The sequence below is a fragment of the Anas acuta genome, chromosome 4 (genome assembly GCF_963932015.1).
Source record: "Anas acuta chromosome 4, bAnaAcu1.1, whole genome shotgun sequence".
Lineage (NCBI taxonomy): Eukaryota > Metazoa > Chordata > Aves > Anseriformes > Anatidae > Anas > Anas acuta.
This window is the reverse complement of record NC_088982.1, coordinates 4,150,916-4,173,523: the sequence shown is the minus strand read 5'-3', so window position 1 is coordinate 4,173,523 and position 22,608 is coordinate 4,150,916. Positions and strand designations below refer to the sequence as shown.

Below are 22,608 nucleotides of genomic sequence, written 5' to 3'. Positions count from 1 at the left end.
TGTCTGATATTCTCACAGATACCATGGAAGGATGAAGCTGACTAGCTCAGACATCGTTTCCCTCCAGCCAGTACAGTTAAAAATGATTTTCATAATAAAACCATGACTGAATTTCTTATTTGAGCTAACTCACTCTAAGAAACTCTGAAACTCTAAACAGCAACATACTTTTTCTGCCACAGCCACCAGGAAACTGAAAATAAAATGCTGTTCTTTTAAAATAAAATCAATCAGGTCATCAACTATTTTTTGTTAGTTATCCTTTGCCACAAAAATAATGACACACTACGCTCCACTGTTAAAAATCCCAATGTTGGACCATATGAGGGTTCAAGAAATGTTTTACCTAATGTTGAATTTTAAACTGCATCAACTCTGAATGAAAACTGGAAGTCCTCTGTGCTGTCAATCAGAGTCATTTGAAAGGCAAAACTCTCCATCCACATTAAAAAAAAAAAAAAAAGTTTTCTTGAAATATTTATTTGCTACTTCCTCCTAACCATTACCATTTGCTTTACAGTGTCATGGCCAAATTTTGTCCCGCAAGAAGTACTTTCTGAACATGAACAGGCACTGTGCTTGGAATACAAAGTAATTTATTAAAATTGTGGCCATCCCTCTCATCCTTCTTTTGATAGCCACTGTATTAATAAAACATGCCATCAACTGTGACACTCAATATGAAGGGGAGGAAGTGTCATTTCATGAGATACGTTTAATCAGACACCAGGCCATTTTTGATGCTTCACTGGTTTAACAACTGAAAATAAAACTGCTCTGCGTAATCTAAGGCTTCCAAGCTTAGGGCTAGCAGTGACAGGCTTTCTGGATGCATTAGATGTTTCCTTATTTTTAAAAAAATATATACAAATATATATCTGTGGACAGTATTAGAAAGAAATCTAAAAACAATAAATATACTAACTTCCCATCTGCCTTGGGAAGTTTGGATCTAAAGCCAGTTATTCTGAGTCAAGGCTACATCAACATAGGTGTTATGAGAAAATATGACCTGAGAAAAACAAAAAATAAAAATGTCATCTATTTAAATAACTTCTGGTTTTATGAATACAAGTGTTTGGAGTGAATAACAGTCCCCAAACAAATAATGAAATGGCTATTCAGAGCATGTTTCCCATCTCCTCACTATGTGGACTGGGTCTGCAGTTTACATCTTGCTCTGCCCTTTCCTTGCAGAACTAGGTCTGCTGAAAAGTGTTTGTATCCTCAAATAAAAACCTACCATTCTGAAGTACCCTTTTATTCTGAGAGTTCATTTTCTTGTCATGGCTTACGGTAAACACTCTAGCAGTGGTCTTGAACAGTGGAGTGTAGTTATACTTAAACAAACCACTTCCTTGTTACTGATAATAGTGGGATACAACCAAACAAAATGAAGAGCAAAATGAAAAAGAATTTTATCCCCTGAAAAAGAATATAAATATATATATATTTTTGTCCAAAGATATTTAACTTTATTTGGAAATTAAGGAAAGGAAATGTCAAGGAAAACACCGCAGAGAGAAACAAAATTAAACTATCTCCTGAAGTTTGGCTTTTCCATAAGGTTGGTTTGCTGCAAACTAACCTTGGCACTCCACAACCTTATTCACAAAAAATAAATTAAACTCTTTCAAACTGGCAAAGGAAAATGATTTTTCTGCAGCAGATACTTAATCCAGGACATGCAGCGCTTGCAAGTATAGTATTTAGTGTATATGACTTTACCATAACAATACACTCTGCTACAGGTTGCAGCACTTTACAAGGAGGATGGAGAAAAGTTAGTGCCTCAAAAAAGTCAACATCCCTCCCTTGTCCACCCTTTCTCTACATAAGGACTAAAATACTTTGTCTGTTTTTGTAAAAGAGTTTGTTTCACATTATAGACCTTCCAAAAGAGTTTAGAGAGCTGCACAGATTTGCTATTATTACTGCTACTTTTCCACCTGGATGCATTGCTGCATCAATAGCAGTGGGACCCAGAAATGCTTTCTAACTCTTCGGAAATATTCACAGTGGTCATGTCCTGACAATGTGCCTAGATGAGCCTCATACACAGCATCTGCTTATTTCCTTTCTTCCTGTCCATGTTCAGAGCCTGGTGATTTGGTATGGAAGTTCCAGGGGTCAGGATTGTGTGGTACATCTGCCACACTGCTTAGACAGCTGATCTGAGCAAGGCTACAAAATAAAGTAAGGAAAGTTCATCTTTCCTCCTCTTGAATACAACTGTATGAGGACTCTGACAGTTTTTACAAATACTGTCCCACTTTTCACAAGTCAGTAATATATTTTCAAAAGGTGGCCACAATTTTACTTTGTGACGGAGCTGAAACTACAATTCTCTGTAGAAATAGAGGCACATATAGGATGCTATTTTCTGGGAGACAAAAAGCCAACCATTGGACTAATTGGCATAGCTTGGTTGCTCCCATCAGGTGCAGAAGATCAGCATTCCAATAAGGATGGGATAATACAATAATGATCCTTTAGTAATTATAGCTTTTCTCTTCTCTGACCCATTACTTTAATTTAGCAATGAATTTTTAGAAGACTCCCTTTATCCCAGTACCTGAAACAGAGAGAAAATCATCCACTGAAGTGATGTCATCAACAGCTTCGGTGAGAACTCGCACTTGTTTCTCCCACTGATCTTTAAAGACATCCATGTTGTCCTGTGCTACTTTGCTTTGGGGTCTGGCAGCCAATGTGAGTGCAGCATTTATTACCTGTTATTCAAAATCATGTGTTACAAAGGGTGGCAACAATTTTCACAAGGTAGAGAATAGACACTAAGATTAAATACACTTAAAAATACAGCATTATACCCCATTCAACACCTATGTCTCAAGATATGAAATTTTTCCTAGTTTGTACAAAGCAGGCAACAGTTTAATGACAAAGGCAAAGCTATAATGTTTTTCCTGTCTCAGCTACCTGATGCTTTTTAATACCGAAAGAGTTTTTGATCACTTGTTAGCACAAATCTTGCTTACCTGTGGGCACAAACTATCAATCTGTGTTGCTGCCATCCGCACTAACTTCACACCTTCTTCATTGTTTGAGATTGAACAGGCCAGATTTGCAACCTACAATGAAATCAGCAGAATAAGAATCAAGTTTGAGGCAAATGAGCCATTTCATACCTTTTTCTCTACTTATTGAGCCTTGGCTAGAATGAAAGTATTGTATACAAGAGGCATGATCCAGGATCTTCTGTATTGATGAAAAACTGACATAGATTATTTCCTAACTAGCAAAACTGAACTAGTCATCTTCTTCATTAGATTTATCGAGAAACATTCCCTTGCTGTCAAGTGCATTGCATCCTCCTCTAGAGCCCGAGAATAATCTTCTGAGAAGTCATATGGAGAATGTAGAGCGGTATCTAAACAATTACCTATACAGTTTCCTTTTATTAACTGTGTCCATTATGAACAATGATAAACAGATTGATCCAAACACTTTTCATTTTTGCAAAATTAATTTTGACGTCCTAACACATGGTATGCTTTGAGACAACATAAACAAAACTCTGACATTTTTACTGATACTGTGAAATGACATTTATTTTGAGTATCCAATTATTTCAGATCTCTATGGTATTAAGAATGCTAAAATTACCTGAATTCTCAAGTGGACTTATTTGTTTGTATGTGACTGTGTACCCTAGAGTAAAATGTCCATCAGCAAGTATCATAACTTGGCCAATTAAAATGTCTCTTGAAAGCCTCATTGTGTAAAGTATGCTTAAAGATCTCCTTTAAAACTGCAGGAATCTACATGTGTTTTCTCTGGCACAGTTTTGGGAAGTCTGAACCTCATAGGACTGAAGGCTGTTTGGAGATGAAGGCAGGAGAGACTTAGAGGGACACCTAAATGACATCTAGCAATCAGCACATGCCTCCAGACACCACAGAGCTGAATCTTTGCAGCTTAGATACAAGCTGCAGAATATGTCCTCACAGCCCCTACAGTACTTCTTTCAAAAAAAAAAAAAAAATCCATCCCCTAAAGCTGTGTGCCAAGTCCACGAATCTGCCATGGGTTTTCAAAACAGCAATTCATTTCACAGTGCACATAATTATGCTCATCAGTGAGGTTTAAATCACAAAGGTACATTCTGGGAGGGGGAATACATATTTTTCTTTTAATCATCGGAAAGTATGGCTCTTAATTCTCATCTACATTAAAACAAACTTATAAAATTTTAAATATGCTTCCTTGATATTATTCGCTGTGCCTGAAGGCATAACTATCAGTTGGAAATGATTCATGAATTAGTTCAAATACCCCCATCTTTCCAATTTTCCTCCAGTCTCCCCTTGTGGTATTAATCTGTTCTCGTCTCTAGTGCACATCGCCACATTAGCCCTGGTCCATCTGTTCTTCATAGAACCTATTTCACTTCACAGTTATGTGGAACGTGGTTTGCATATATCACAGTGCCAAAGCTCAGGGAAGAAAAGAACCTAAGGCTTCAAAAAATCTTGCAGGCATTTCCTAGTCAAGTTTTCATCAAAATGTTGTGATTTTTATTTTCATTCCATGGTGAGACAAATGAGTTAGTCTGTTTGTTAACAGCCTTACAGCGCTCATGTCAAAAACATTCTCCAAAGCTGACATCTTCCAATTAATTTACCATTTTCTGTAGTCCCTTCTTTGTGCACATCAAACAGACCACTTCAATCTTCATGAGAAACAAAAGCTAAGCAGGATAATAATTAGAATGCAGTAACACGAGTGGAAATTACAGACCTTAAAACTAGCAAATGTTATTAAGTTCAGCAAAAGCTATCTTCCTGTATTTAAAATAAGTGCTTTTTAGATTGCCCTTTCATTTTGTGATTATCATGATGAAAATCTGTCCTACGGCTCCAGATGCATGGTATATCTTACTTTTTCTCAGATAGCAGTGAGATATGAGACTGAAAGAGGCTGGTTGTCATGAAATGGCAATCAAACTATTAAGCAGCTCTTTTCCTTTGAGGTATCTTGAAGGAAAACTTTGCAGAACAAAGTCCATGAAAAAAAAAAACAAAACATTTATTCTCTGTCTCTGATAATTATTCTTTCAACAGAATCTGGTAAGGTAATGTTTGGATATCGTAAAGTGTCCTGATTTTCCAAGAAAGGATAGAGAGATAACTTGAGAAAAGTTTTTCTCCCTTTCTGAAAAAAAAATAATAATTTAGAGTTCAAAATAGTATTTTGGTTGCTGTTATCAGTACAGAAGGAGTACAAATATAATCTATGGTGACATTAATTATGCACCAAAAGAGCATTACAGTTATCTACTTCAAAAAGAATATATTGATAGGTATCATGTATAATCCTAATCTAAATAGATTCTGTGGCTTATTTTAAATCTTGTTTAAATATAGCCCTTTATCATCAACAGTCAGAAAGCAATACTACTTTCACAATTCAGCTGGGAGTATACCAGCTTGTACCATGGGAAGATCTGATTATGTCAAATAAGCATAGAGATAAGCAAATCCTACAAAGGTAGATGCAATCTCGATAAAATTGAATTTAGCACTGCAAATCAGAACTACTATGACTTTACCCAAAACTTATTTTTGAAATGTGGCAAGAAATAGATACTACTTGCTAAAGCTAATATTTTAGTGCCATCATTTATGCCTGGGTCTGTGAAGCTATACACGTTTTAAGTGAACCCAATCACAAAATATTACGCTATTTAATTATTTTGATCGCCTTTGTTATTATGTATATAATCAAGTTACCATCAAGATTTTTGGCAAGACAAGGCCCATATGCATGCTGAGTCCATAGAGACCATGAGGTAATTCAACAACTTTAGTCTACTTCAAATTCAACAGTTCCAGATACTTTTCCTACCTATGACCAAAAAAGCTTAGACCCAATTCCAACACACTGAACTGAGATATCAGGTGCTAGACTGATCTCTGAATAATGACAAAAGGAGAAAGGCACTTCCAGAGTGTTCCAGATCTTTGGTAGACTATCTAATCCTCTAGATGTGTCTAGTTTATTGCTTAATAATAGTTAACTGGCCTTGGGGATTGCTGAAAGTGGTATTACTAAAATAAAAGACTTTTTACTGGTACACTATAATTGTTTTGCATCTGGATATTTAACACAGCATGTATTGTGAAGAATTCAAACTCTTCAAGGTTGGGAATTCATTTAATATGCTCCTCCAAAGATCTAGTGTTGGATGGAGCAGATAACTTGGAAAGGAAATAAATAAGGGTGTATGTTATCATAGCTGCCAATTTGCCAAAACCTTAATTTGACAGCCTTCACCTTTATGCTTCAAGTACTCAGTTTCCACTGAAGCACTACAGAATTTTATAAGAGGCTGTGGAAGTAACCAGGTGGTTCTTTATTTATTTGTTTTTTTTTTGTTCATTGCTGTTTACTAAGTTCCTTGAGCAGATAGAATGCACTGATTGCCTGAAGAGAACTTAAGTTTGTATTAAGATCATTGTGGAATATCTAAAGAGTATGTACATGAATGAACACATTTTAAATACTAATATCAATGAACTGTGAATCATCCTTGAAACGCGTGTGGGAACTTAATAACAGTGAGACTGCTGTATAGAAAAACACTATTGTCCAGAATTTCAGATCTGCTAAGCTACTTCTACACCATCAAAACAATTGCTAAACACCTTAAACCTGTCCTACAAGAGCATGGAAAAGTAGTGAACAAGAAAATAAACACTACTGCTCCCATTATATTGCATTTTTCTGCAATCACCAAGGCCACTGAATGAATCCTAGAACTGGGGAGGTGGAAAAGTGAATTACTAACTCCTTCATACGAATTTCCTATCACTAGCACTGATAGCCCAAGATGCAAACCTGCAGCTTGTTAGGTGTCTATCTTTAATCACTCAAATTAGTTTCAATTATTTAAAATATATGCAGGATCAGTCCCTACAAAATGTATTTGCATGTATTTGATTGTATTTCAGCCTCAAGCAGTTTCCTGCATTAAGTAAAATACAGCAGATAAAGGTGGGATGGAGAAGGACTTCACTTCTACTGTTGTTAAAAGGACACACCAAGGATAGGATTTATTCTCAAAGTAGACTTACATGGTAGCTGGACGTGTAACTACTGCATGGGTAGGCAATGCCTACAATATTTTTTCTGTAGCTGGCATGGGTAATAACTACAGTCAAGACAGCACAAACATCAGTGTAGACTGCTATTTCTCATGGCTCCATGCACTCAGTTGAAGTTTGGAATAATGACTTTTCATTGCCTTTGCCACTTGTACTACATCTAAGACAGGAAAACTTCTGCTATAAATTTGCACTCTAAATTATAAAAGTAATCAAGGATATTTTATCCCAATTTATGTTATTTTTACACTGATGAGAATTAGGTATAGCTATCTTTAGTTGTGTTTTTAAACTATACCACTTCCAATTTTGACATGAGCTTGTTGTACTATTAAACATAATTATGATTATCAATACGTACTTATTCAATACATCAAAAGACCATAAATTCAAAGATTTAACATGGCCACTGTGAATTCAATGCAAGCAAAAAGGTAAGGAAATAAATCCATTGCTTAGAGTAAAAAAAAGAAAAAAAATGAAAGAAAAAAAAAAGTCTATACTATAGAAAAGCAGCAATATTGACATAAATGCTACAGAATATTGCAACTAATGTATGTAGTCAATTTTTCAATTTCTTTTATTCTTTTTTGCAACAGTTTGATTAGAAAGAACAAGACAAAAAAAGCTCTATCCAGCTTCCTCAACCATTGAACCATCTCAAGGCAAAGAATGAAAGAATGCAATCTATTTACATCTTAATTCTGTACATTATTTATAAATATATATATATATTACTTTTGTAATGCACCTTTTCTATTTAAGTTATTTCATTTGCCACTGTAGTTAACTGATAGAAACAATAGAAGAAAACTTACAGCAAGTTATTCTCTTTCCCTAAAATATGGTTACTTAAGCCCAAGACACAATCAAACTTATCTGTCTACACCACGTACTTGAGAAACTGAAATTGTCCAGGGTACTTAGTTTGAGTTGAAAGTTGTTTCAGTAAGACTTTAATATTCACAGTGAACTAAAGCCAAGAAAATAATCAGCTATCATGTTTCACCTGAGGAGCACTAACTTGCTGAACCATGCTATCTTGACTACCTTCCATTATTTATCCATCTTAGTAGTTTATCCAAATATTGTTACGATCTCTGAATCCTTCAAAATTTTGACATATATTAATGTTGGTGGTACTGCTGGAGGCAGCCCAGTGATATTCTTGGAGCCACAACAAATATTCGCTAAACAGGAGCACAGAGTTAGAGCTAAGTTATCCAAGACTTTCAAATTACTTATCTTTACTGTATTCGCTCAAGCATTATATTATAAGCAAAACTCATATTCATCACTAGACAGGATGTTTTTGCACATACACAAACAAGTGCCAACAGTCAAAATGTCACAGAGTACATATTGCAGCAGTTTCTTCTTCCTCCTCATGGACTGCAGTGCCAATTTGTATTATGCTGAAAATACTACACTGTGGTCTCTTTCTAAGGACCTATCCCACCGGTATGGGCGAAACTCATACTGGATAATATGGCCAGTTGCCCCTCACTTATATAAGTCAGTCATGTAGTCTTACCTAAATACAAGATACATTTTTAATTCACAAGTATTTACAAATCTAAGTGTATGCACAGATGTAAAAATTGCATTTCTTTTGTAAATTACTGATGATCTAATTAACTGAATTTGATGCTTGTTCTGAAAATTTTTTAATACCTAAACCTCAACATATTTAATATAAACTATTCACACATTAACAATGTTCTGTTCATATCTAAACAGGTTGGTAACAGCAGGATGTTAGAAAGTTACTGAGAATTTAAAGCACAACATCTGAATGTTTTATTTCATAACAAATCTGCTGTCCATGGAACCTATGAAAAACTCCTTTCACTTCTCAGAAGGTCAATGGCATATTCACTTGTACTTATTACCGGAATAAGGCCTTACATCACATGCACAAACTTTCTTGAGACTTCTTCCACATCAGGCTTAGTTGAAAAACCCTTTGGAGATTTCTGCCTTTGGTAAAGTTCAAAACAACTCTGACTTGGAGAAATTCAGTGTGTCTTGGAGAGAGATTTTTTAAAGAAACTTACAAATGGTAGATGCCTAATGTGTACTGAAGGCTCAATTCAAAATGCAAAAATCCCAGCTTCAGACAATTTCAGTGAAATGTTATTATTCCCATCTGAGTACCTTTAATTTTCTAAGACAAGTTTGGTACATGCCATGCCAGTTTTCTATAGGATGAAATAGAAAGGAGATCAATTATGAAGCACCTTGAAAAATCCTTCTGATTTACATTTTTCATAACTGAAAGAAAAAAATCCCATTCAATTATAGAATTGCAATAAAGAATACAAGAAATAGATATTGTATTATATCAGATCCTTTACTTCAAAGTTACACTATAATAATAATAATTTTAAATATGAATCTAAAAAAGCATTCAACAACAGTAACAGAAGACCCTTCTTTTTTTCTTTCTCTTTCTAAAGTAGAATTTGACCATATAAGCGTAAATAGATCAAGTTTCTACACAGCATTGATGAGCCCCAACTGTGATAAATACACCTGACTGGTTCAAATGTCTTCTAAAACAAGAGGGGTAATCACTAGATGTGTTTGGAGTGTGATGCTAGTGTGTATGTGTGATTTTAGACTGATTTTCTAGGTCATGGCTATTTCTCAGAAGGGTCAACCCAAGCATTCTCTGTGGACAACAGGGAAAAACAAACTTACTATAGAAAAGACAGATGATTGTTTCAAAGCATTTTTCCAATTTGAACTTGAAAAAAATAATCTGGAAAGCTCTTGAGGTTTATTTATAAAATTATTTAAGCAATGCTGTTGGGCACTTGGAGAACTGCCAGAACTATCAACCCACATCATCAGCTGGAGTAAACAGCTGTTCCAGTTACCATAAATGAAGTCCCATTCTCACAATTAAAAGTCTGGGCACACCTTTGTTAGATGTTTCTGTTCAACTATGTCTTTAAATAGACCAGAATTTGAGGAATTTATAAAAGTGGGTTGGGATATTACTTCCCAGAGCTGAAATTAATAGAAATATTTCCTTCTTTGACAGCAAACTCCTGTGGGAATTGCGTAAGATCCTCACACTTTTTCTAAAGAGTATGCTTCTGAGGCATTCAGCTGGAATGCAACTAATTGGTAGTCAGTTATAATGGGAAACCCAAATATCTGCCACTTGGCCAGCATGACAGGCAATGAAGACAGCAGAAAAGGGCTTCTCTCCAGAGAGTGTTTGTTACAGGGCTAGGAAGCGCTCAGCTTCAGGTGATGTGGCTCTCTCCCTTCAAAGATTTGTTTGCTATACTGATGCTATTTCTGGATTATTTTTGCATATTCTTACACTGCTTCTGAGCATCTGTTGCTGAAGTTACAAACAGCTGTGGCAACCCATGGAGAATAAGAGCAGGTCTTAGTCTCAAAAATACTGTTAAGACCAAATTACTGCTTTATTTTAACTGGTCTGCTTTAGCAACAAAGCACTGCACTGGTGAAACGCAGTCCTACAAGAAAGCAGCTGACAGAGCTGTAAGTAATCTGTTGTCTATCTATTCATGTGGGGCATGAAACGTATCCTTGTCTAAGCCACAAAGCTAACACAACTGCTCAGTTGTGGTAGTATGCCTTCAATTAATCTAATGTAGTGATTTTTCTGAGTTACAGGTATAAATGCATTTTACCTTGCTATGATACATGTTTATTTTCTTCCTTTCACAAAAAGAGAATATTAACATCCAGGAATTCCTTTCATGGAAGTCAGAGACCAACAACCTATCTTGATGTTCCCTTGCCTCTGTTAGCATGATCAGGTTATTTTTCTACTTCATTTGACAGTAGGTAAAGCTTATTTTATTTTATTTTTAAATCCATAATTTGGTATTCATACTGGCAAGGAATGCAGAGGAATATCAAAACTCATACCAACGTTTCTGCAATAAAAGACAATAGAAGCCTTAACCAACAGTAGCTTTTATGCTCTAAAATATGCAAGGAGGCCAAAAGCATTCCAACAAAAAAGGAAAATATTCAGGGTGTTTGTGTATAAATCCTTTCTGTCCAATCTGCTATCAAAGCCACTGCTATTAAAACCCGTAATGAATTATGAACACTGTATACTGAAATACTCAAGGGATGAGGGGGCAGTTGGTGTTCTATAGAAACAAGATTAACAAGACTGCAATGTATATGAGTTGATCCCATAAAGCTGTTTTGATAACTTACTACTGTTTGATAACTTACCACTGGCACTACTATAATTAATAGATATTAATAGCAAGTAGTTACCAAAGCAATCTATCTATCTAATAACTGTCCACTATTTTGGCAAACCATTGACCCTGGAACAGAGATACATGCTTGACTAGGCTGTGATAATTAAAAATTAGTTGCATTATTAGGAAGCTATACTTAGAATGTTGTTGAAGAAAAGAAGGGGATTGTAGTAGGAACTCAAAAAAGTCCAAGATAGCAACAGAAGCTTTGAAGATATGAACGCAGTGTGATAACAGAGACTCCAGGGTATAATCACAAATTGCAATTACTGATCCTGAAGAAACACAATTTTTGACCTAGCCAGAACCAAAATTAGGACTGAAGTTGAGCAAAGAAAGAAAGAATTGTTGAAGTTGAGCATATAGAGAAAGGAACTTTCTATTACAGATGCTTGCGGTTGATAGCACAGGTGGAGATATCTTTATATATAAGCATACAACAATAGCAACTATAGTCGTCATAAGCACTGGATGAAAAACGAGATGTTGCATGAGAAGGAAGACTGACAGTGTAAAAGAAATCTGAGATTATCATGATAGAGGGTATGTAAAATGCAAATTGTTTTAAGAAATCAAGATTGATTGGTTCCCTGCTCACAAAGAAAAGCTTGTAAAAGATTATGATTGTCTTCATAGAGGTAGTATTTTTATTTACAGTAATATCTTAAAGGCTTTCAAAGAGACATTCAGAGCAAGATGGATTTTACATGTATCTGATTTTTGTGCAAAGTTATTCTGTAAAATAGTTTTACCATAACTTAGTAATTGTTCCACATTAATGCAAAGTGTTTTCACCTACCCAAAGCAAAATCCTTAGAATCGTTTTAACTTAAACTACCTAGCCCTCCTCCATATAACACATGGTTTCTCTTGATTTGCTCTCATAAGTAAGTAAAAGACAATGAGATGAGGAAAGACTGCCCTGAAATTTAGTTCCCTTTCCTCTGCTGAAAGGGGAACACGCATTCAACAATAACAAAAATTATTCCACGTGCTGGAATTCATATCCTTGAATTATATTTTCTCTAAGAAAAAAAATGCACTTTTAAATTTAGAAATTTACTTTTTCCACATTTTTGTCAGTACTATAACAATTTTCATCTTAGTTGTTAAACTCAATGATATGGTTTATTTTCTATTTGATTAAAAATTTTTACAGACATATTTCTGACTCAGTCATACATTTTATCCCAGTTCTCATACATTTGCAGTTCTATGCATGAAAGCTGATTACCTTTTTGAAAGGATCATCATTACCTCATAAAAACCTAAAACCATTTGAACAAAAACAGGATTATTTCCTGTGTTAGTTACAAAGTGCTGTTACAGGCTTTTTCTTTGACTTATCCAGAAAACCTTACTTGTCATATGAATGCAGCTCACACAAATAGTTTTTAATAATGAGTTTTATATCAATAGCTTTTTGTGTAGCTTTTAACATTAACCATAAAATGACAACAAACATATATCTAAGAAATCAAAACTGACATCAAAATTCTAGATAGGACTGCAGACAGATCTTTAATTGACTGTGCTGTGATTTATGGTCCTCTTGGTGTGCAGAGACCAATATAATAAGTCCATTCTCTCTGCTATTAGACTTAATAAGAGTATCAGTATGCTTTTGGGCTCCTTTAATAAATGCTGGTTCAAAGGGCTAGTGAGTCTATGACAAAACTGCAGTCTCTCCACCACTATACCTGAATCATTTTTTCAAATTCTGATTAACGTAATTCAAATTAACAGAGTAAAACCTCAGTGATAATTATACTCTTAAAGTTTATTAAATAGGCAAGTGGTTTAAGGACACACGCCTTATTAGCCCCTCACTGCATCACTGAAGAATGAGTTTACCTGATAGCACACACTGAGGAATCTGAGCAGGTGAGAGGCTTCATAAATTCTGTGAGAAAAGCTTATCTGGACCTGACACTTGACCACAAAATACAAATCTCTAAGAAACCAGTATTCATAACGTCTGGTGTTTACAGGACTGTTTGTCTAATAAAAGATATTACTTCTTCCTACAAACTCCAGCAACAGTTGCACAATGGAAAAACCTTCAACTAGGAAATCGGACATTTACTGTTTCTCTGTGGGGCTATATGCTGTTTATGAGAAGACAGATTTGTAGTAACAGGATGTTTTAGCATGCTTTTATGGGCATTTGTGACATGCTGAAAACAACACCTTTAATACCACTCTGGACATGTGAAATAAGTGGTTGGGTCAAGGAGTGGTTCCAGCAATTTTATTCTGGTTTCTTCAAGACCTTTTCAGTAAATCACCTTTAAAGTCCACCATGTGTGAATGAACGAATCATGGGTGTAGAAGGTTGTATTTCTTCCCTGTGTTTATTAGGAAGGTTCATCAAATCAGATGTTATCATTCAGTTTTCCAAGATCTGTTCTCTAAATCAAATCCTTCCTGATACCTTGGAACAGGAAAAAACATAAAGGATACAGGAAATACAAGCATTCCTCCAATAAAATGTAGCATTATTGAGTCTCCTGTCAGTCCCATTAAATGCAGTTGTTAGAGCAGTAATTGCACCCATGAATACATCCAAAGGAACTGATGGATGCTACCAGTATTTTCCTTTAAACCATAGACTGCTTGTCTGTGGAGCATGTGGGGAGTAACACCTCACCATGTCCTTCAGTAAGTGTAGGCAAATCAAGTTTCTTTCAACTTTGGGAACATTCTGGCATAGTTTGATTACTTTCATCAGGATATTAAATGCCACAGGAGTGTCCGTTCCACAGCATAATAATTAACACACTATTAACAGAAGTTGTGGAAATTAGAACTGAAAGTAAACTTGACAGATGATAAGCAGGATGGGCTCTACCTAAACCACTCTTGGCAGATGTTTGTTTAATCTAGTCTCACAAATCTGCATTGATACCAGCTGTATGAATTTTTTAACTCCTGTACATGAAAGCTGTAACTGGGGAAAAACAGGACTACACACACTACAAGTGTGTAGGGAGGTCAGTTGCACTAGACCAACTACTGTGAGCATGAGCTAACCTGAACTTAGGGCCCATTCTCATGTATGATATTAAGAGATTGAGTAATGACCACAAGAAGAAAAAAAAAATAACATTTTTGTTTCCTCTACATATTTATCCTTAAAAAACTTATTGTTAGCTAAAGTCTGGATATGAGCTATTAGATTTTTGTTAGTGAAGAGAACAAGTGAAAAACATATCTACTGCACAGCGGTAAGGCATTTGCATCCATTAGGACTATCTTTATATAACAATTTCACCAAATCTTAGTACTTTAAAAAAGACAAACCCTCCCTTAAAATGTGATCTACTCTGAAGTTTCATACCTCAGTGTAAATGACATTTTTATCTAAAAGAAAATTTGACATCTCTTTATAATGTCTTTTCGGAATGTCTTTTCTATACTTGAAACCATACGACAATGGATCAGTGTTTGAGTCTAAGCAGTTTCATCTTGTAAATTAAATTTCCACGTATTACCCAGGATCCTGAAATATCTCTGTGTACTTGGAAGACCAAAGAAAAATATTAAAACATATCTTTGAAGGATTTTTCTTTTTCTGACAAGTTATCTTCAGAACAGGTAGCATGCTGTTTTTTCTGATCTGTTTAATGTATTGCTATTGCTGTCTCAGACAACTGTAGCATCTTAGACAGCCCAAATAACAGAAACATAATGATAAAAATGTTGAACACTATTTATGTCATGTTATTTAAAATTCATCTTGGTGAGCTCAAAAATTCTACTTATTTGAAAACCAATTCCTGTTCTAACACTCAGAAATGCCAACAGCAACTTTGAACTGATTAAAATGTGTTAGGAATTTTTAAATATATATACTTTAAATTACATATGTGAGAGTGAGAGAGAGACAGAGGGGGGGTTCAAGTGCAACTATCAACAAAAACATTTAAGCAATTGCATGTTAAAGAACTGCGGATCACATTCAACATTTAACTAGATGATAATTCTACAGTAGAAATATAACACTCACCGACTGACATAAAATGACCAAAACTCTTCATTCAATCCATCCAATGAGACAAAGCTGAAGATCCCCAGCTGATGTACAGCAGCTTTGTTCCACTTTAGCAAAGCTTCAGTGATTTACACCAGCCTTGGCTCATGGAACACACTCTTTGGACAATAAATTGTAGCTTTGACAAACCAAGGTAGAAATGAATTCCACAATCAATCCACCAACGACACACAAATGGTAGTAAATGTTGCTCAGTTTTCACTCCTCCGTATGTATAACGGCCTCACAGAAATGTTTATGGGACTCTGTATAGTAGTATCTCTCTAGTGCCAGGTCATGTATAGAAAGAGGTAAATAAAATAGGATTTTCTAAATGTGGCAATTGATTATGAAAGCCTTTCTTCCACTGGCAAGAAAAAGACAGAATTCGTTGACTGAAGAATGTGTTGTAGACTGTAAATATATATATATAGCACATTGCTACCAGAAATGAATAATGTATCACAAACCCAAAGTGTTCCTATAGCTTGTTCTTCTAACCCACATCTTTTTAATGGTTAATTTGTTATGAATTCAGTGAACCATCAGCAGCATATATTAGCACTACTACAAACTGGGATTTATTCATCTAGCTGCACACTGGGATTTGTTCAGTTATCAGGGGTCAGTGAACATGTAACATAGTTTTATAAACTGATATTGAACAGGAAGAAATCGCATAAGAATGAAGTGAGAATAACAACAAGCCAAAGAGTCAGGTATATATTTCTTGCTCCAGGTGTTATTTTCACGTATTTTTTTTTTTCTGCTGTTAGGGAACTGATGCTTTTTAAAATACATATATTTTAAATCCTTACTTTCTTTCCATTGCAATATATACATTTTTTTTTTTTTTTTTTGTTCTCTAAACCCCTTGGCAGCTGCCATGATGACAGCTTACTGCCAGCTAAAAGGGCAGGGGAAGGAATGGTACTAGTGCTCTGACTGTGTGTGGCAGAACCAAACAAAATGGGGTTTTGTCCCAGGGACAGCAATTCCCAAATGGCAACACAATGTGCTGTAACTTGGATTTTCATTGCTAAAAGCTTTTAACATACTTTGTATTCTTTCTTCAAAAATTAGTGTTATCAAATCAATGATTATCATTTTCCCCATGTATCTAGCATTATTTGGTAATCAGCTTCAGTAGAATTAATCTTGATTTACATCAGCATGAATGACAGACATGAGCTCCATAGTCTGAGGATAACAGATATTGAAAGTGTTTATTTGCATAAACACGAGGAAACCGATTTTGTTTTTGAATCGATGGAAACATAACCTTTGGCTGTTTCAGTATGAGAAACTACCTTTTCTAAGAGGGTGACAGTCAATAGTCTGCAAGCTGTTATCTGCTATCTATTATACTAATTTTATGTTGTAGTCATAATAAACATCAAGAAACAATGTAAAATCATACAGAATTGTATAGTAACACAGACTGTCGTTAGAACCAGGTTGAGAATACATCACTGCAGTGCTTGTTTACCTGTTTGGTTTAAATGAGAAAATATAGCATCATAAAAATATTCATACAGACACACACAAAGATACTCGTACACAACTGTTCAGGATTCTGTGATTATGACAAAAATTCGTCGGAAGAATATTTTTTCAGGTTACCCTTCAGAACCAAAATTCCTAAATTGTCTTTTCTCAGAAGACAGAAAATATTATATATAACGGTAAATGGACTTTCAATGAGGATATTTGAACAGAAAATATGTTGAGAAGACACTGGTGTACTTAAGATCAGCTTTACTCATTTTAGAAATTCACAGAAGAACCGCTGATTTTCATGTTGTACTATTCCTTGCTTAAGCACTCAATTTGAGAAGGGAGAACAGAAGTGATTTACATTGAATATCTTGATCTCATTTCAAGAGAATGGCTTGAAAGAAAACACAGTCAAGTTGAAAGTCTTAATGTTCTACTTGAATTCACATGATTTATGGGAGGGAAAAAGAATCTACACTGTTTCAACAGGCTGAGAAAAGCTAGTTTCATCTACATGGGCTAAAGGAACCCAAATTCAAACAAACACTCAAACTAACATTTAACACTCCAGCTGACATTCAACACTGACATTCAAACTCACATTCCAGCTAAGAATAAATCTTCTTTTGAAAAATCCTAAATCTAAAATAGGACAGATACCGCATTCTTCTGTACTGATATAATTAGATGTACTGGACAGAATTCATCTTATTCCTCTGGATTTACAGAGTGTAATTGAAGCCTACCCTATAGAAAAATGCCAAATATACCATTGAGAGTGCTCAAGTGACAGTTCTTTCTCCTAAGAAACATGGTTCAAATTGGAATTAAGAAAAGATACCCAAATATGCCAGTGCAAGCTTGCATTATTATTATGAAAGATTCCAAAGTATTCTGAAGTATTTTTATGCATTTTCAAAATCACTTACTGGCCTTTAGCAAGCTGTTCTTCAAATTTGAGCTGCACTTTTCCATTACCAAATGGTCAGCAGGAAAGTAATGTTTTACTTTTTTTGGTTAATAAATTGCTCTGTTATTTGAGGAATGAACTCTGCGCTTTCCAGTTCTCTATATATTCACCGCAATACATATAAGGTGGCCATATAATAGTAAAAGCTGACCATCCTTACGCTTCTCTCTTCCCCATTCCACCAGGTTCTTATGGTTCCTTGGATGTCTGAGTCAGACAGTGAGCAGAAGCAGTTTGTTACTGCCATTTCGGTATCAAATTGGAGAAAGGCAAAGCTAACTACCCTCAAAACCAATCTAATGAACCTACACAGAGTGATGAGCTTACTTTCCAGACAAAAAAAGCCAGCATCTCAGACTGCGGGCTTCCAAAATACGCCCCAAACATGGGTGAAGACAGAACAGATACAAATTTCACAAGCTTCAAGCAGACCCCTGAGGGCCCATCTTTTATAGGTTGTCCAGTGTTTACTAGTCAGAAATGAAATTTAAACTATTTATTAAATAGCCACAAAAACTCCTTGATTTCCCCATTGTAATTCTAAAGGAAACTCTTATTTTTACATTGTGTGTAAGTCGATTAAAAAATAATTTCTACCCAACCCAAATAATAATTATTCTATCAGACTTGTGAACAATTTGTGAAGATTTGTGGGACTAGAGTTTTCTTCGTTAGATTGCTGGCACACAGGCTATTTTCAAATTAACTATGATAATCATCTTTCTTAATATTCACAGATAGCACAGCTGCTGCTATCAGGCAGCAAATTCTCCCCTTTAACAAGCTAAAACCTCAAGTCCACTGTAAAAAGGTAGGTAATGTATAATTAACTATATTTGGAGAGTATTTTAACTTATCAGTGATGTCTCAGCTCTGATTTAAAGAGATTTTACCTTTTGTCTGTAACTTTTTATTTTTTAAATGTACTGGCAAAGAATAACCAGAGACAGTAAGTATCATCACTTTTTGCAGCAATATTAATTTTTTCCAAGTTAGTTAAACATGACAGGGCAGTCATGAAGGGCTAAACAAGCTCCAAAGGGAAGAGCAAGGAGGGTTCAATTTCTGTCTATAATATTAAAAATTTAAAACTCAGATGTTTTAAGTGAGTAAAATTTGCATACCCCAAATTTATTAATTTTTCTCTGGCTTTATCACTATAATTAACAAAATTTTGAAAACTGTTCTTACTCAGGTTCTCACATTTTATCTAGGCTGCCATTGCTTTCTCTAGTCAAAGCAACACTTCACATGCTTCAGATTTTAATTCAGCAATATAGCAGTGAAAACTGGCTTCAAGATCTTAGAGAAATACGTAATAAGACTACTTTAGAAAAGCTCACGCTGGATTTGCTTTCATAGCACAAATGAATGAAATGAGGCAAAAAACTCTTGTTACCAAAGCCTCACAGCTGATACATAGTCACCTTCTGGAAAATGTTATGACCTCTCCCATTTCCATTCCCCTTTCCGAACAGCAGTTGTGTCTCCTTGACTTAAAAATACATTGGAAAGTAGAGTTAATACATTCCTCATCTTTACACAACAGCTTTGCTAGATAAGACAATTTCCATTCCTGGCCTGCAAGTTCTCAAGCCCACACTTTTAACCTCTCTAGACAAAGCTACAAAGCATTTATACTTGACACCTTCCTAGTGCACAGTTATACCATTAGGCAGAAAAAAACCTATAAGAACAAAGAGGGCTTTGTTCTGAAACTACATGCAGTCAATTACAAGTAATTCAGAAACTCCTTCAAATTGAGGTTAAAATAAAACAGTCATCCTTTGGTCAGGCTCAGGCTGAAGCAGTTAAACATACTAATATAAGGCAATTCTAGTTCTGGAAAGTCGAAGCAATCCTACCCATTTATGCTTCATGAAGGAAAAATATCAGCATTTATTTATTAGTACATTTCTCCAAAAGTTAGTGACAGTCAGTTGAACTAAAGACAATAATTACACTTAATACTTTATGTCTTGAGTGTATGAACCCACATTAAACAGCTACAGAGTTTAGAAATACTAACATATATTTTTTTTCTGATTGTTATAAGATTAGCTTATATTTTTAAAATAAAACAATCCCTTCAATACATTTCAATAGTATTTTATAGGGAAGGATTTTCCATTTAACAAGTTATAGGACTTGTATCTCACTCAGTCCATTGACTTACAAGTAAAAAATCAGAAAAACATAGGAAATGAAACATTATGAATTGTAATGATTTCTTTCCTCCTGGACAACTCTGGCTCCCTGAACACCTTAAAAAAAAAAATCAAGATTTTTGATCAAGAAATAGTCAAAATGATATTGTCTGGTTATAGTAGTTCTTTCCCCTAATATAAACATTAAATACATTGTGAAGTTCAATTTAACTTTCTTTAATATTTAAATGATACTTTTCACCACAGCCACAGCTTTCTTTTTCTGGCACTTTCACACTTCAACTTAAGAAAGGAAATAAAGAATGTATCAACAAAATGAGGGGGATTGAGTAAAGTAGTCCAATAATAGTCATGGCATTATGTTTGATATTACACACTACTGCAGGAAACACGATAAAGTTTCTAAAATATGCCAGGATTCCCACACAATTTAAAATATTGTTAATACATTAATTTATCCTTGCATCTTTCTTCCAGAACATTATTGTAAGCTAAGCAGAATACATACATGGGTGAGAGTTGAGCTCTATTACAAACATATATGACAGATTCAGGAAAACATAATAAGAGAATAAAAATAAAGAAACTGTGCCAGACAGACTATCTGTGTATGAAACAAGTGCCAAAAATAGAGCTGTTTAAATAATATCTTTTTTTTTTCTTTCTGTTCAGTGGCTGCAATGAAAAATAATCACAAAAAAAAGCCTCAGGTTGACACCAAATACATTTTATATCCTCTTCAATACATTCTTCCCTCTCTGCAATTTTAAACTGAATCATTGTGACCTTCCAACCTTTCCTATTCATTTCTAGGCCACTTCTGTTGGACAAATTCAGTAAACATTCATAAATAATTAATATTGACCTAAAACTGAATTTCTTACTGGGAAACATTCATAGGAGAAATTTCATACAGCTTCTCTCCAGTAGGTTTTCCTAGAATAACTCAAACCTGTAATTACACAGAAATGCATTTCTGTATTTAACATCCACCACATAGACTTGTTTGGAGGGTTCTGAAGACCACGTTCAGCTCCATCAATCATTTCATCAGCTCCAACATCAGAATGGCTCTGCATGTTGCCATGCAAAGAAAACAGCTACTTTTATCTGCCGCCTACAAGCCTTACCATCTACTAGCAAGGCTATTCTCTTTATGTTTAGATGAGTGTCTGATGTCGCCAACACAATTTAATGAGCTGTCTTATTTCTAAATGGAGAGCCCTTTCCATTGAAAATTTAAACTGATTCTTCATGCAGCTGACATTTGCTGCACCATCCTGCCATTTTTCAGCCTTATACAGTCACATACTGTAGATGTGAGTATATTTATCAAATAATTATCATCAATTACCTGAGAGTTTGAGCTTCATAGATGTTTTATGAATTCCCGAGATTTTTCAGGGTACTGACATAACAAGTCAGTACATTGTAAAGAAATTGAAACTGCAAAGCCAAAAAAAAAAAAAAAAAGGAAAAAAAAATCCCAGCCTAAGTAACACTTGTTGTTATATCATTATCATTCCAATATCATTGTCATTCTGGCTGTTCAGACATCAACAACTAGTATTCTGGGAAGGAGCCTTTGTTTTAAAGAAGGATGGTCTAACAAGTGTCTCTGGGCACAAAGTGATTTCTACAAATGACCGAACATTGTCTGACTGTCCCTTAAGGTCTACATATGTTCCCAATAGATCTTTCTTGTTGTAAAACACAAGTATCTCATGTAGCAAGGGATGTAAATGGTAGCTTTAAGAAAGAGAAGTTATGTCTGTCTTCATAATTAAGAGAAAGCCATCAAATAGTTCCGGCTCTCTGATTTTCTTTTATTTAGAAATTTAGATGTACCCACAAGTCCAAAAGTGGACCTGCTCTTGGAGGAGCTGCCAAAGGAACAAGGATTACCTCAATGTCCATCAGACAAAGAAACAGCAGAGTACAGAAAAGATTAAGCAGAAACAGAAATTATATTTCCTGATCAGTCATAAGGAATTATAATGGCTTTGATAGGTTACAAGCACAGATGATCATCTGCCGTTAAGAACCATACGTGTTCAATCAATTTTAAAGACCAAACAGATCAAATCAGAGAGGAAGCTTCCTCTCTGAAGACACTGAAGCAAGGTTGAGGAGAAGTTGATAGTGGTAATTTAAGAAAATATGTTCAATTGTTAGTACAAATCATTGCAAAACCTCATTTAGAATACAGACATGCTCAAAAAGAGCACTATGGACCACACCAAGTACAAAGAATTTCTAGGGAAGCTGGGGAAACAAGACATTAGGGGAAGTTACTATAATGTGTAACAAATGTATTTGAGATGAGTACAAAGGAGGCAAAATAACTAGCACTTCACATTCTGGTAAGATTTTAATTGCATATAAATAGCTTCAAAATGAAATTTAAAAGATTTATGATCATTATGGGAGTGAAATTCTGGAACTGATTTCCAAACAGGTACTGTGAAGCAGGAATCTCTTTCTGAAATAGGGCTTGAAACTTTTCTACAATGTATAGATAAGAAATTATCTTGAAATTAGAAGTTAC

At 34.9% G+C, this 22,608-nt stretch overlaps 1 protein-coding gene across 5 annotated transcripts in view; it reads right to left on the bottom strand.

Moving 5' to 3' along the window:
* The window catches only part of CTNNA2 (catenin alpha 2), a 468,162-nt gene that overhangs the window by 57,454 nt on the left and 388,100 nt on the right, over positions 1-22,608 (bottom strand). For all 5 annotated transcript variants that reach the window (XM_068679577.1, XM_068679580.1, XM_068679578.1 and 2 more), the window contains 2 exons: positions 3,000-3,092; positions 2,576-2,732 (listed from right to left, as the gene is read on the bottom strand). In XM_068679577.1, coding sequence (XP_068535678.1) covers positions 2,576-2,732; positions 3,000-3,092 — 250 coding nt within the window. The remainder of the gene's footprint in view (positions 1-2,575; positions 2,733-2,999; positions 3,093-22,608) is intronic.